Source organism: Mustela nigripes, chromosome 2 (genome assembly GCF_022355385.1).
Source record: "Mustela nigripes isolate SB6536 chromosome 2, MUSNIG.SB6536, whole genome shotgun sequence".
NCBI lineage: Eukaryota > Metazoa > Chordata > Mammalia > Carnivora > Mustelidae > Mustela > Mustela nigripes.
Window position 1 is genome coordinate 59,321,413 of NC_081558.1, and position 13,792 is coordinate 59,335,204.

The following is a 13,792-nucleotide window of genomic DNA, read 5'->3' on the forward strand; positions in this document are numbered from 1 at the left end:
TTACAAGGAGAACAGATTCTTATTGAACTTATGCAAATGACTGGTTGCCATGGAAGAAAGAATACTTGCTGAGAACTTTTGGTTCAGAGGGTTCAGACAGAGAGAAAGAGTTGAATACCTTGATTTGTTTACAAATGACTACATTTTATCTCTGTAAGTTACAGATAACTTAAGAAAAAGTTCCCCTAGTCTGGAAGAGCAAACACAAGACAAAACATCAAGAGATACAGCATTACAATCTTTCAGTTCACCTAGTCCCATGTTAATAATTCTGGTTTAGTCTGAATGCAGCTTTTACTTCTGTTAATTCTTACCCATTTCAGTTTCTGGATTTTAACACATCAAAGACCTGTATTTGTCCTGAAAGTCTCCCATATGAATTTTCTTTAAGACGGAATTTATCTTACAAGAGAATTAAAACAATTACAAATGACAAAAACTCAGAATAGATATGGTAAAGAGCTGGTGAGATGAGAATTTACAATGTAACTGGCAAGAAAATCAGGTTACTTCTGTGACATGTAACATTTCCATAATCACAATATCAAGTGATGATCTATCAATATATTAAAACTTTAGGAAATGCATAGCATTTTCCCAAACGTAACCCAAAGTTTATCATTGGTTTAAATCTTGTCAACAATTACTAAAACCTTAGAAAATTTTAAAACACATGCCTAAATATAATTAGGGATGCTAAACACCTGATAAAACAAAACATAGAAACTGAATTTTCTGGGCAGGCAAAGAGAAAACCATAACAGATCAATTAACTTAAGAAAACTCTGTCTTTTTAAACAGAGAGAAAACCAGCTTTTCTATATCAGTGTCTTTTTTTTTTAAGTATGCAGATAATGAGTTTACTAGGTTTCCCTCCCATCGTGAATGATGTCGCAGACAAAAGGGAGGGGGATCTTTCAGATGCTGTCCTGCTCGCGTCCCTCGCAGAAACTTAGGAGCATCTTAGCTAAGGTCTGTCCGTATAAACCCCAGACCAGGCTACTCCATGGAGTAGATGACTGTTATGCCATATGACACCCCGCGAGACTCAGGGTGCAGCCCACTCAGACTCCGTAGCCGAAGCGGTGGAGTCATACAGACACATTCACACAGTCAGGCACTCTTTAGATTCAAACTTTTATATATTTCCTACTTTTTACATACAGAGTTGCTTTTCTCATTTCCATCAGTCTTAATTACACTTAACAGAATTTTGTACTCTTAGAAATACCTTAACCTCTACTGAAGACTAAATATAAACCAATTGTGAGTTGTTACAACAAAATTCTTTAGATGGCAAATTTATTAATCTGTTAAGCACAGAACGTGTTCACCAGCAGATTTCAAAAGCACAAACCCAGTTCCAACAGCCAATGCTCTAGCATTTTATCCCATTTGGTTAAGACCTACATGTCCAACAAATTTAATTACATTTGTCCTTCAAGCAACCCTTCACAGTTTCAGATTACCAAAGAATTTGGAAGCCACTTTAACAATTACCCATTAAAACCTTGAGACAGACAAATAACCATCTCCACTTCAGATGCCATGATTTCCCACTAGCAAGGGGGAGGGGCTAGGCAGTCCACGTTAGGCCAGAGAAGGCAAGGAATTCCCCAAAACAAAGGGAGTTTCGGCAGCTGCTTGGGAATATTCCTTAAAGTCTCTGTCTCAAGGTCGTTTCATCCCGCAGTGCCAGTTCTGCTTACCAAAAGTGGCCCACTAGGCACTCATATTCCACGCCCGGCTCCAATGAGCATCAGCATTGGACACCTTAGCCCGGCATTAGACTAACCCCAGTTGGCTCCAGTCATATCCCTTAACACACGAAATGAGTGAGCGAGAAGCCTCACATCTATTATGAAGAACGGAGAGATGAAAGTCAGAGTCCCCTTACTGTCTACTTGCCTCATTCCTTTAATCATAATAAACACACAACAGACAGCAAAAGGACCAGGCAAAGACAACCATAGGCCCAATGATTCTTACCCAGAACCTGCCACTGGTGGGGGATTTCTTTATCCCCCAACTGCCTAGGGGGTCTCGAACCCCTCAACTGTCCAGGGGGACTCAAACCCCCCGACTGTCTAGGGAGACTGAACCCCCCGACCGCCCAGGGGAACTCGAACCCCCCGGCAGGCCCCTGACTGCCCAGGGGGACTCAAACCCCCCAGCGACCGCCTAGGGGCACTTGAACCCCCTGACCGCCCAGGGGGACTCAAACCCCCCACACGTCTAGGGAGACTCGAACCCCCCGACCGCCCAGGGGGACTCGAACCCCCTGTCGATCTACCAGCAGAGGGATGGGGCATCCCTGCATCCACTCCAGCCCTGGGGAGCATGGCCGTGTCCAGCTTCTCCCCTGTGGGCTATACCCTAGAGCTCCGCAACCAGATAGACAGACAAAATCCCAATACCCAAGATCCCAATACCTCCAGAGGCTTTTCCCAAAAATTCCCATGCTGGCTCAGTTCTTGTCATTTGAATCCAGGTGCCGCCTCCAATGTTAGGTTCCGTAATCAAAAGAGTGAGACTGATACAAAGCGAAGGTCAAGCAAAGCTTTATTTCGTGCCAAGCATCGAGAATCAAACTGACCAGTCAGGGCCGTCTCTTGCAAAGAGGCGACCCCTCCCAGCCTCACAGACTAATTTTTATAGAGGTAGTTTAGCCGGGCTATAGACAGGTGGTCCATGAGATTGCAATACACAGGGAAAACTGCACAGTCATGCTAAGTCTGCCATGCACAGAAAAAAACTGCTAGGTAACACACAGGTGGCTAATTGAATTTCAATTTACCCTAGTAGATATATGCGCGCCCTACTGATTGGATGTCTTCACCTGTCCTGACCCGCCCTTGTATCTAGGCTTTGCAAGTAAGTTCCTCTGGGAGGGGCAGGGTCAATCTAAGTTTACTGCAACAAAATAGCTCCCTCTGATTAAGTAGGCCCTTACACTGGCAATAAAAGAAACCCAGAGTCCTCATTGGCCCACCCACAGCCTCTGCCACTAGTCTGTGTTAACTGGGTCTCCTGAAATCTCTCAAATCCATGCCCCTCACTCCATCTCCATCACCACCTCATTCCAAGTTGCCACCATCCCTCATCCATGTTACTGCCTTTGGTGGTCGCCTGGTCTACCCACACCTACTTCTGGCCCCATTCACTTCGTTCTCCACACTGCCACCAGAGCGATTTTTTCAAAACACCTATGTGGTCTGGGAGACAGACACAGAGAAACTGAGTTGCTTGCCTGAGGCCACACAGAAGGCAGTGGCCCAGACTGGGAGGCAGGAAATTGGTCTTTGAGGTCCTGCCCTAACCTCTCATACCCTCACCCCCATGATTGCTGGGCTGTGGCGAAGACTCAGGTCAGAGTCGGCCAGGATCACTTTTCCAAAGTAAGGTTTTAGCTAGTTCTGGGGCATCTCTTCTGTTCCCAGAATCTGCATGGAAGTAATCCCTACTGTGGAATGTGTTCAGGTAGATGCTCAGCCCAGGGTACTGGTTGTGGGAATGCCAGTAAGCCCTGCTCACTCCCTCCCATCTCTACAGCCACTCTGGGCTAAGCCACATGGTTCAGCAACCGCAGTGTCACTGATTGTGACTTCAGGGGCTTCTGATGTCGCAATGACCCTGTGGGCTTGGCCCCGTGGGGCCCTAGGGCCAGTACTCCTGTGGTAGCATGCCAGCCAGGACCATGGCCAGCTCCCAACCTTCTGGTGTCACATAAGCCAGCCTGTGAGTAGCCTGCAGCATGGAAGATCCACTCACCCACTCCCTCCTGGCTGGAGGCTCTGTATACTCAGGCCTGTGCCTCTCTATGTCACTGAACCAAGAGAGTGTTGTAGCCGGTGGGGGGGGGGGGGGAAGCGTGGGGGGGGGGCCTTAAGGGGTATAACAGCTCTCATATCTGGTGTCTTCCTGACACTGCCAGCACACCCTGAGCCAAGCCCCCATCATGGTCATACCAGGATTTGGGGATGCAGCCTAGATAGCTGGGAAGGACAGTCCCAGATCAGCTTGGAAAGCAGGAGCAAGACGCAACCAGGGACAGATGGCCCTGGTGTCAGAGTCCTTCCCTGGCTTCTGCAGTGGCCCTTCTGCCCCTGAGGGAGACAGATTCAGCCATGTCAGTTTGTGGGGTCACGCCCATGGTTTAGGAATCTGCAGGTAGGTATGGGGTGGGACTGAGGGGTGCCCCTTCCCCGCCTCCTCCAGACCACTGGGTTCCTGTAGTGGTGATGTATCCTCAGGTCAGTCACTGGTATGGTCACCTCTCCCAGCTCCCCGTTCAGGACTGTTTGAGGCTGCAGAGAGCTCTAATGGCCACTCTGGACCGCACCTCATTCCCTACTCACCAGGTGGGTAGGGGTATAGGCAAAGCACCTAAACTTTCAGAGCCTCAGGTTCCTTTCCCAGAAAACAGGGATGACCATAATCTGCTTTCCATCAGGAGGAGAACATTAAATGAGGTCAAGCATGGAGCTTAGCAGACACTTCACTGACCCCAGGGTCTGTGCCTCCCACTGTGACACAAGCACCTGTCCTGGACCAGGACCCTCTCCTGGCTTTTTAGCAGGAGGAGGGCCGGGATTAGGGACTTGCCTGGGTTTCCTGATAGTGAAGGGCTATGGAGCCAGGCCCTTGAAGGGGATCCCAGTATCCTTATAAGAGCCATGGTCCAGGGTCAGAGACCACAGACGCCCCCACTAGCCAGCACTGGTGTAGAGGGCCGCACTGTGAGCAAAGCTCTTTGCCAGGTGGCTAGTAGGTGGAGGGGCAAGAAGCTTCCTGGTGGGCCTGAGAGCCCGGGCCACAAGAGGAGCTGTTGGCATTTCTAGAAGGAGGCTGGCACTGTCACAAGAGGCTCTGAGGTCACACGTTCACAACACGATGGCTGTTTAGACCACAGCGAAGATATATTAGCACAGCCATTGGTGGGTGAGGGTTGCACAATTTGATGGCAAAGGAAACACCAGCAGTCAGGCCTTAACCCCACTGTTCTCCTCCCTGACCTGCCTGCCTCTGTCCAGCAAGAAGACCGTCACTTGTGTATGCTGGTGGGCATGGAAAATGGCACAGAAGTTCTGGAAGGTTTTTTGGCAGCTCCTTTTGAAACTAAACATGGACTTACCATATGCCCCAGCGATGGCATCCTTCTATATTCCAGAAAACAAAGACTTATTTTCATGGGCACACTTGGACATGAATTTTTGCAGCAGCTTTATTTGCCATAGCCCCACACCAGGAACTACCCAGATGTCCTGTAGCAGCTGAGGGTTGAATAAAGCATGGCATAGCCACACCATGGAGTACTACTTATCCCTGAGAAAGAACCACCTGCTGATACACACGGCTGGGCGGGTTCCCACAGGTGGGGAGCTTATGCTGAGAGAAAGAAGCCTGGCTCTAAAAGATACCTCCTGGGTGGTTCCATTGGTCTAACACTTATAAAGTCACAGCAATAGAGAGACGAGCACAGATTCATGGTTGCCAGAGTTTGAGATGGGCTGTTCAGCTGAGAACCATCCCAAGTGGTGGTTTTACACACACACACACACACACACACGCACACTCTCACACTCACATGTGAGAGCATGTATGACTGCTGCAGTGGGTGAGGTCGGGCATGGGTGACAGGCCAACATGACCCAGCTCTCCCTCAGCCCTGGGAGGTGGACAGGGACCCCATCCTCTGTTCCCTTTGCCGTCTTGAGGGGAAGCTGAGTGCCTGGTCTGGGTCCAGCCTGGCTCTTCCCACCTCCTTCCCTGCTCTGACAGGCCTCCTTTTGCCTTCCAGCCATGGCTGAAAAGTGTGCCACAGCTTAACCCCCTTCCGTGATGAACTCAAAGGACCCCAAGAAGTGCCCCCAGTGTAAGAAGAGTAGAAACAAGGCCCAGGAAGAATTTGCCAGGAAGTTTCCATACAGGTACTAGATCCCGACACCCCTAGGGCCAAGTCCTGCCTCCTCCCGAAGACCACACCAAAAGCGCATTCCAGGGGTGTAAAAAGTGGACCCAGGAGGAGGTTTCTCATCCACAGGGAGTTCTCTTAGCAGCTCTGTGACAGTCTGGGGTTCGTCTTCTTCACCTCCTTCCCAATCTGAGTTGAGGGCTTCTAGATAGGTGCCAGGAACTTCTGGGGCCATCCCAGAGCTTAGCTGGATCTTTCCCTCTGAGTCAGTGGCCTCACGGGACCACCTGGGGAGTATGTTCATGAATGGCTGCCCCTCCAAAGGTCTTATGGGGTCAGACTGGAGTGGGGTGTAGCTTGTAAAGCCCCAGGGCACTCAGGAACCAGTAGAGAACCCCAGACTGGGCAGCTCTGGGGCCTTGGCCAGTGGCATCAATGCACTGATGGGTCCTGAAAAAAATGTAGCAACTTTGGAGGGCTTCCTAGCTGTGTGACCTTGGGCCAATCACCTGACCTCTCTGTGCCTTAATTTCCTCATGTATGAATGGTTATGAGTTGGCGTCAGGTTAGTGCTGATGAAGAATTTGGAATGATGACTGGCGTAGAAAGTTCCGGACGAGCAAGAGCTATTTGTGTGGCTGGTGGCCGCAGGCTCCCTAAAAATGCCAAGTGCCCACTGCAGGTTCTCCTGGCTGACGGAACCCACTACAGAGTTCCTGCAGCCCTGGGAGGTCACGAAGATGAGCACCTCACTGAGGGACCAGCTGCCCCTGCAGAAGACGCTGGTGCCAACGAGATCCATCCCAGTCAGAGGGTGAGTCACAGGCTGGGATGCTGACAGCCACTGCAGCCCACTGCCCACCACCCACACTCAAGCTGCTGGCCCTCGCCCCTATGTCTGTACAGGGACACACACACACACGTGCCTCTCCCGGCAGGCTGCACTTCCAAGCTGAGGAAACTGAGGCTCAGAAATGAGACACCGAATTCCAGTGGTGCCTCCCACAGCAAGGCAGTTTGTGGGAGAGGCTGCACAGGACCCTCAGAGAGGGTCTTAACTGGAGAGTCCTCTGTCCACATTCCACACATGTGGAAACTGGCCTGAGGAGGCAACTTAGCCACCATCCTTCCACACAGCAGAGGCAAAACAGAGGAAGAGCCAGCAAGTTTTCGGTCTCCTTGCAGCCTGCTCTGAGGGCGGAGGTGTGGACGGGGACCCTCACGCTAGCCATGTCTAGACTGACCATGTCCTCACAAATCCCCGCCCCCCATGAGCATACACATACTCAAACACCCAGACACCTTTGGAAAGACCCACATCTGAGACCCAGAGAGGCGACATAAACACTCACACTTGTGTGCGCGTGTGCACACACGCACACACACATGCGCAGGAACACAGATTCATGCTTCTTCTCTGCCCACACTGGCCCTGACTCTTGTCTTGGTCTCACGTTCCCTCCCTCACCTGGCTGTGGGTTTGCTCCAAATGTCAGAACGGGACGCTGAACTGCAGAGGCTGAGGGCTGAGTCTCAGCTTCTGCTTCTTCAGAATGGGATCAGCTGCCAGCCCGGGGTCTGCCGGGGACCGGTCAGACTATACGCACAGGCCCAGACTCAGTGCTGGGGCCTGCCGTGGCGGGACTGTCATGGGAAGAGCACTTCTGGAGGGTGACACGGAGCCAAGAACTGGAGGACAAACTGAAGCTGTCGGCAATGTGTCAGGGAGCTCGGGAGGCAGGGGGGCTCCTCGACCCACCAGGGCCCAACACCGGTGGGAGCCGATCCCTCCCCTGGGTGGGACAGGTGGGCAGGTGCCAAGAGCCCTAGGGCAGGGTGGGGGCTGTGGCTACGGGGCCTCTGCCAAAGGCATCTGGAGAGAGGGAGGTGGGAGAGATCCCCCACCTCATCGTCCACCCTCGGAACTCCCACCAGCCTTCTGTTGGGGAATCAACCAGAGCAGGAACGGTTGGGCCGGAGGGTCACGATCCGCAGATGCCAAAGTAGGGCAGAGTGGGGATGGGGAGAGAGGACAGGAGAGGGCATGGGGGCTCAGGTGAGAAGTAGGGAGCTTGTAGGAGGAGAAACTCCAGGCAGTGGGAGGCAAGTGCCAATGTCCTGAGGCGGGATGGAATGATGTCCCCTTTAGGGAACCTGAAGTTCTGCTTTTCAGGATGGTGAGGGGACAGGTGATGGAGAATGCTAAATGCCCACATCTGTCTGAGGGGGAATGGGGAGCCACTGAAGTCTAGAGATCAGGAGGGTGGCATGCCCAGACCTGATGTAGCCGTTGGAAAAGACTGACTAGGAGAGGAGCAATGTCCTCACTCGGGAAATGGTCATACAGTGCTTGTGCCCCTGCTGGAGGCCATGCAGCTACTGGCAGGCATGAGGATGACACTCACTCGGTGTCTGTGCAGGCCTGGTGGGTCAAGTCCTGGCCACGTCTGAGGCCCCACATGGGAACCCTGTGGGGATTCGGACGTGGACATCGGTGAGGCGTGGTGGTGGCTAGGAGGGCAGCAGAGGCTCTGTGTGGGGTCCTGGGGAAGATCTGGGCTGGGAGCAGAGTCTTGGTCATGGCCCTGGCCGACGTCTCTGGACCTGTGGGGTTCTGTGTGTCTTTTCTAGGCTTGGGGCCCCAGATGTTACATCACTGTCCTGCTTGTACCCTCCACCACCACCGCCACCTCAGAGCCAACTTTGGGAACTCAAGCTAGTGAGCCGCCGCTTCCCCAGGCCAGGTGCCCGCGCCACCCACCCCTCCAGAAGCCTCTCCCAGGGCCCCACTCCCAGCGGCCTCCCTCTCGGCCCCCGGTTCCTGGCACTCCAAGCAGCAGCCACAGACAGAGGTGAACTCTAGTGAGGGGAACCACTCTGACGAGGCTCTTCATCGCCTCATCAGCCACACTGTGTGAATAAACTTTTCAGGTTCAAATTCTATTTCTGCCGGACTGAGTGTTTTATTTTCCTAGCGTCCATTTTCTTGTCTATAAAATGAGGTGAGGCTCAATCTTGAGGGGTTGGTGTGCGGTTTAGAGAGAGCAGGAATGTCATTTCCCAGAAGTGATGCCGAAGGTGCACTCACACACCTGATAAGGATATGTGGACAACGGTATTCATTACAGTGCCATAGCAAAGGATCGGAGACCAGCTATGTCCCCTACTAGGGGGCTGTTCACTGGTCTTCCATGGCCAGACCCTGAACTACCAGACCGCCAGAAATGAAGAACCAGCTCTTTACGTGCTAGTCTGGAACAATCTACAAAGTGTATTCAGATTTTTTTAAAGCACGACAGAAGTGTGTCAGATACACTCCCATCTTACGTACATTAGGAAACAGTATGTGTGTGTGCACGTGTGTGCATGTGTGTGTATGTGTTTGTGTGTGCACGGTAGATAATAATCAGTGTCTCTGGGTAGATGGGGAACCTGGGGACGGGACTACTATTTTCTGAAAAAAAATTTAAGATTTTATTTTTTTATCTGACAGGCAGAGATCATAAGCAGGCAGAGAGGCAGGCAGAGAGCGGGGAAGCAGGCTCCCTGCTGAGCAGAGAGCCCAATGCGGGGCTCAATCCCAGGACCCTGAGATCATGACCTGAGCTGAAGGCAGAAGCTTTAACCCACTGAGCCACCCAGGTGCCCCTATTTTCTGAAATTTTAATACAGGAGCCCAATACCATGTTGTTGCTGTATTACAAAGTCTTCAAAGAGAAGTAGCATGGACAGTCAAGAGAATGGTGGGATTGCTTTGGGATTTGTCACAGCAGCACCCCTGGAGGAGGGTGCCTGCAGGAAATGTAAGGGTTTCCCGCTTCTCTGTTTTACAGAGAAAGGGACCAGAAGTTCATCTTGGGAGGGTAAATACAATCAGGGATGGTAACGATAGCCCCCTTGCTAGGAGAGAAGGGTGTGGGGGCTCTGAAGATGACCAAGGGGGCTGCACTGAGTAAGGTGGGCAAGTGGCCCTATTGTCTTGGAAAGAAGGTAGAATGAGGTACCTGGTGAGAATTGAAAAGAGGCCCTCCCCAAGCCCTGGGGAGGAACAGGATGGTGGTTTCAAACCTGCTCCAGGCAGAGGACTACCCCTGGGGGATGGGGAGTGAGGGTCAGGGGACCTGGGTCTCTCCAGGCTCTGGTGGGAAGCAAACCGGGTGTTCTGTGCACCGGGCAGTATTGGCCTGTTGGTAGAAGGAAGTAGACACCCCAGGATCTCCTCCCACTGGGGTCGGAGGCAGGCTAATCTCCACTTAGAGTGTGTTTAAGTCTCAGGACTTTTCCTTCAACGTTCACAGCTCCGTCCTACTTGATATTTGCAAAATACAGCACCGTAAGCCTGTGATGCAGGATAGGGATGCAGTGACACACGTGACCGATGTGTCCCTCTGCCCGGGAGCTGCTTTTCCAGCCGCCCCTCTCCTCCTTCCTCTCCCCGGGGTAACCACAGCTCTCTCCTATCTCGTATCTTGAAACAATACATTGTTTGCTTCTCTCTTTTTTTTTTTTTTAGTGATATAAGATTGTATTATGCTCCATGCAACTTCTTGTCTTTAACAGCAAGTTGCTACAAGTCACCTGATGGTAGGTGCGGGTCATTTAATCATTTAGTCATTTAAACAAAGTTTGTCCATCCTCTTTCTGACAGATGCTTGGTTTCCAGTTGTTGCTGTTGTGGATACAGCTGCTCTGAGCATTGCAGCCCTGTCCTGGGCGCACATTGTCCCCTGGAGTGGTGTCACTGGCCAGAGGCTCCTGAATGCCAGCCAGCACCACCCTGTTTTCCCCGAAGGGTCCCACTGCCTGTGGCCACCAGCCCCTTGTGGAAAAGAGCCCCTTTGCATCCCCCACCCCATGCACCACTCTCGCTGTGGCCCCAGAGCATTCAGGAAGTAGGTGGGAGGGTATGCACGTGGGGAGAGCTGGTCCTGTAGGTAAAGAAAACTCCTACCAGTCACCCAGCCAGAGTGAGTCCTAAAACATGCATGGTCTCTGGTGGTTTATCTGTTGATCCTGCTATGTCCTGAATGTTTCTATGTACATGATGTCTCAAAGAAAACCAACCCTTCAGGAACATGCATTGCAGAAGTCCTCACAGGGACATGGGCGACCCCTGAATGATGGATAACAGAGGGATGAGTTAGGGTATCACAGCAGCCCAGACAGCAACCTGGGACACGCTGCCAGCATTTAAGGGAGGCCATCCTGATCCCCAACTGTCCTCATGCCCTGAGTGCAGTGACAGTAAAACTTACATGAGCAGATGCTTGAAGCCTCCTGCGGACCAGGAGCAGTGAACAGGGTGTGGCTCTGTCTTCTAGGAACATACCCAATGGTCACACCCCACCCAGGCAGGACTGGATGTACGCAGGGATATTACTGCTGCGCTGTAACACTAAAGGACACAAAGTAATCTAATTGCCCATAATTCAGGGACGAATGAAATAAAAGCAGCAAGTCTGCAATGGAATCATGAGTTTCCGTGGAGATAAACATATGGATGCACATAGTTTCCCACCTGAGGGGCCAAAGCTGTGGTATTTCTCTCCCCATCTTCCAGCAGATGTAGGTCGAGGGCTGCTCGGGGACACTGACTCCCTGCACACCGAACATCCCTGTGCTCAGGTCTGGTGGCCAGAGGGAACCTCCAGGAGGGTGGCAGATGGAGCCGCTGGGAGCCTTGAAGAGCGCTACCTGGAAGTGTTTACTGCCACAGGGATGTGGCTTGCGGGGGTTGGTGTCATGCCCAGACTCCCTTGTGGTGGGAGCATTGCCAGAATGGTAGGCTCTGGAATGTACAGTCCACAGTCTGTGTCTTCAACATTCTGCTGCCCGGGAAGGGAATGGCTCACTTGCATGGACCATGTGGAGAAGGGCTACATACAGCCTAGGGGTGGGGGAGCCATGGGAGAGAAGGGACCTCTGCCCCCAATGGCTCCATGGGGGAGCTGTTCTGACCATCTCCTGCTGCGTTAAGAGAACCCAGATGATCTGTCACTGTCACTGAGCCTTCGCCACAAACAGCAGTGCCTGCACCCCAGGAAGAGGTCCCCAGCCCCACAGGGAAGGGCGGCACCCCGACCCCTGGCCCAGGGACCTGGTGGGGAGCTGTAGCAGCCCGGCAGGCTGAGCAGCTCTAGGCCTGGCCTCCTCCACCTTCACCCACCAAGACTATGCAGCCAGTGGCCGAGGCTGACAGACGCAGCCGGCTGAGACACCCAAGCTGAATAATGCATGAAGCAGCATTCGGACAAAGAATCAGGGGTTTATTTTAGCAAAATTTTAAATCATGGAACTCTGCCTCCCAGGAAGCTGCCTGGATGACAAAGCCACCACAGAAAACTGAAAAACAAAACAAAACAAAACAAAAACCAACACCATAACTACAAAAATCTGGGAAACATTTTCCTGACAAAGCCAAAAACAGCAGAACACTGAAACATTTTAAACCAGTCTTTGTAACCCAATCCACCAGTGTCCTTTCCTTGCTGGGGAGGCTGCTGGCCAGCACCCCTCAGCTCTGAGATGGAAAACCACGAAATGGAAGACAGCTGCCAGTAAGCTAAAATGCCAAGTGACCTTCAGTTTGCGCTCTTGATTCCTTCAGGAAGTGGGGGAGAGCTTGTTAGTAGAATAAATCATTGAAGGGTGCCCGGGTGGGCACCCCTCCAGACCCCCTCTTGTCTTGTCCAGCTGGTCACGTGAGACCCTGTCTTCCTCAGCCCATCTGATGACCCGCCTGGGACCTTGCTGTTGAGGGGTGGGCAGTCAGCCTGTGACCTGTGAGGACAGACACGTTCTGGCGCCAGCCGGAGAGGAAGGCGGTCAGAGGACACCAGAGTGGGAGGAATTCCCTGTGACCCACACGAGGGAGAAGAGGCGCCTTCAGCCCCGGGGCCTGGCCTGTGGCCCCCCTACTCACAACAGAGGGTGTGACATCAAGTGCCATCAATGGGGGGTGTGCAGTATGAGGGAGTGTGTGTAAATGTGACAAGCTTCAGGACGCAGGAGGCGCTGAAGGACATGACAGCAGGTGCTGTGATTGCAGAACCAGAGGGTGACTTCTAATGGTGACGACCTGGGGGGGGTGGGCACTGGATGGGTAATAACTTCAGCAAACAGGTTGCATCAAAGGCTGCGTGGGCACTGAGGGAGCTTGGAACAAAGGTGTGTGTCATGGAAGTGTGTGGAACAACTGACTGTGAGGTGGCACGTGACACACTGTGGGTATGGCATATAAGGGAGCATGGGAACAAGCCTCCAGGTGTGTCACAGGCCTGGCTCCTCCCCCCTCATCCTGGTGCTGTTTCAGCCTCCTGGGCTTTCCACCGTTCTCCAGCAGGGTGAGTCTTCATGGGGAGCCCTGGGGCAGCCCCTTCCCAGGTCCACAGGTGTCGGCCATCACTGACCCTTGCTGGCAGACCCCATGGACACAGCGTCCATGAAGGCCTCCGCAGGCTTCTGAGAAGGAGGAGCCCTAGAACTGGAAAGGGAAAGCATCCATTGCAGGCAGGGGTAACTACATCAGCAAAGGCCCAGACATGAATGGGACTGACCTGCCAGTCCCTGGCCAGCCTGGCCCTCGCAGGCCAGTAGGGTCCTGTAACCAGGCTCGTGGGCTCTCACCACAGGGTGTGGGGGCACCACAGCCCAGGTTTGGCCTCTGCCCTGCCAAGCAGCCCTTCCTCAGCTGTGTTCTGATTTCTGTTTCTCAAAGCCTCAGGCATATCCTGCCCTGGTCTTCCCAAAGTTCTTGCATTTTGATTTACATTCAGGGAAACTGAGAAAGGACACCACATATCCAAACAGTCACTAAGGGGACATTCAGTCCTTCCTAGGGGACTCCCATGGCTGGCTGTCTTCCCAAAGCCACAAGGG

General features: G+C 52.5%; 1 protein-coding gene across 1 annotated transcript; it reads left to right on the forward strand.

Moving 5' to 3' along the window:
- The first annotated feature begins 5,841 nt into the window (after nucleotides 1–5,841).
- On the forward strand, nucleotides 5,842–6,732 carry C2H3orf22 (chromosome 2 C3orf22 homolog). Its single transcript, XM_059388303.1, has 2 exons — nucleotides 5,842–5,930; nucleotides 6,597–6,732. Exons 1-2 carry the CDS (start codon nucleotides 5,842–5,844, stop codon nucleotides 6,730–6,732), a joined length of 225 nt encoding a protein of 74 aa, XP_059244286.1.
- Nucleotides 6,733–13,792: the final 7,060 nt, after the last annotated feature.

Coding starts and splice junctions, on each gene's coding strand:
- C2H3orf22 (XM_059388303.1), top strand. CDS start 5,842: ATGAACTCAAAGGACCCCAAGAAGTGCCCCCAGTGTAAGAAGAGTAGA. Junction 5,931..6,596: donor GCCAGGAAGTTTCCATACAG/GTACTAGATCCC, acceptor TGCCCACTGCAG/GTTCTCCTGGCTGACGGAAC.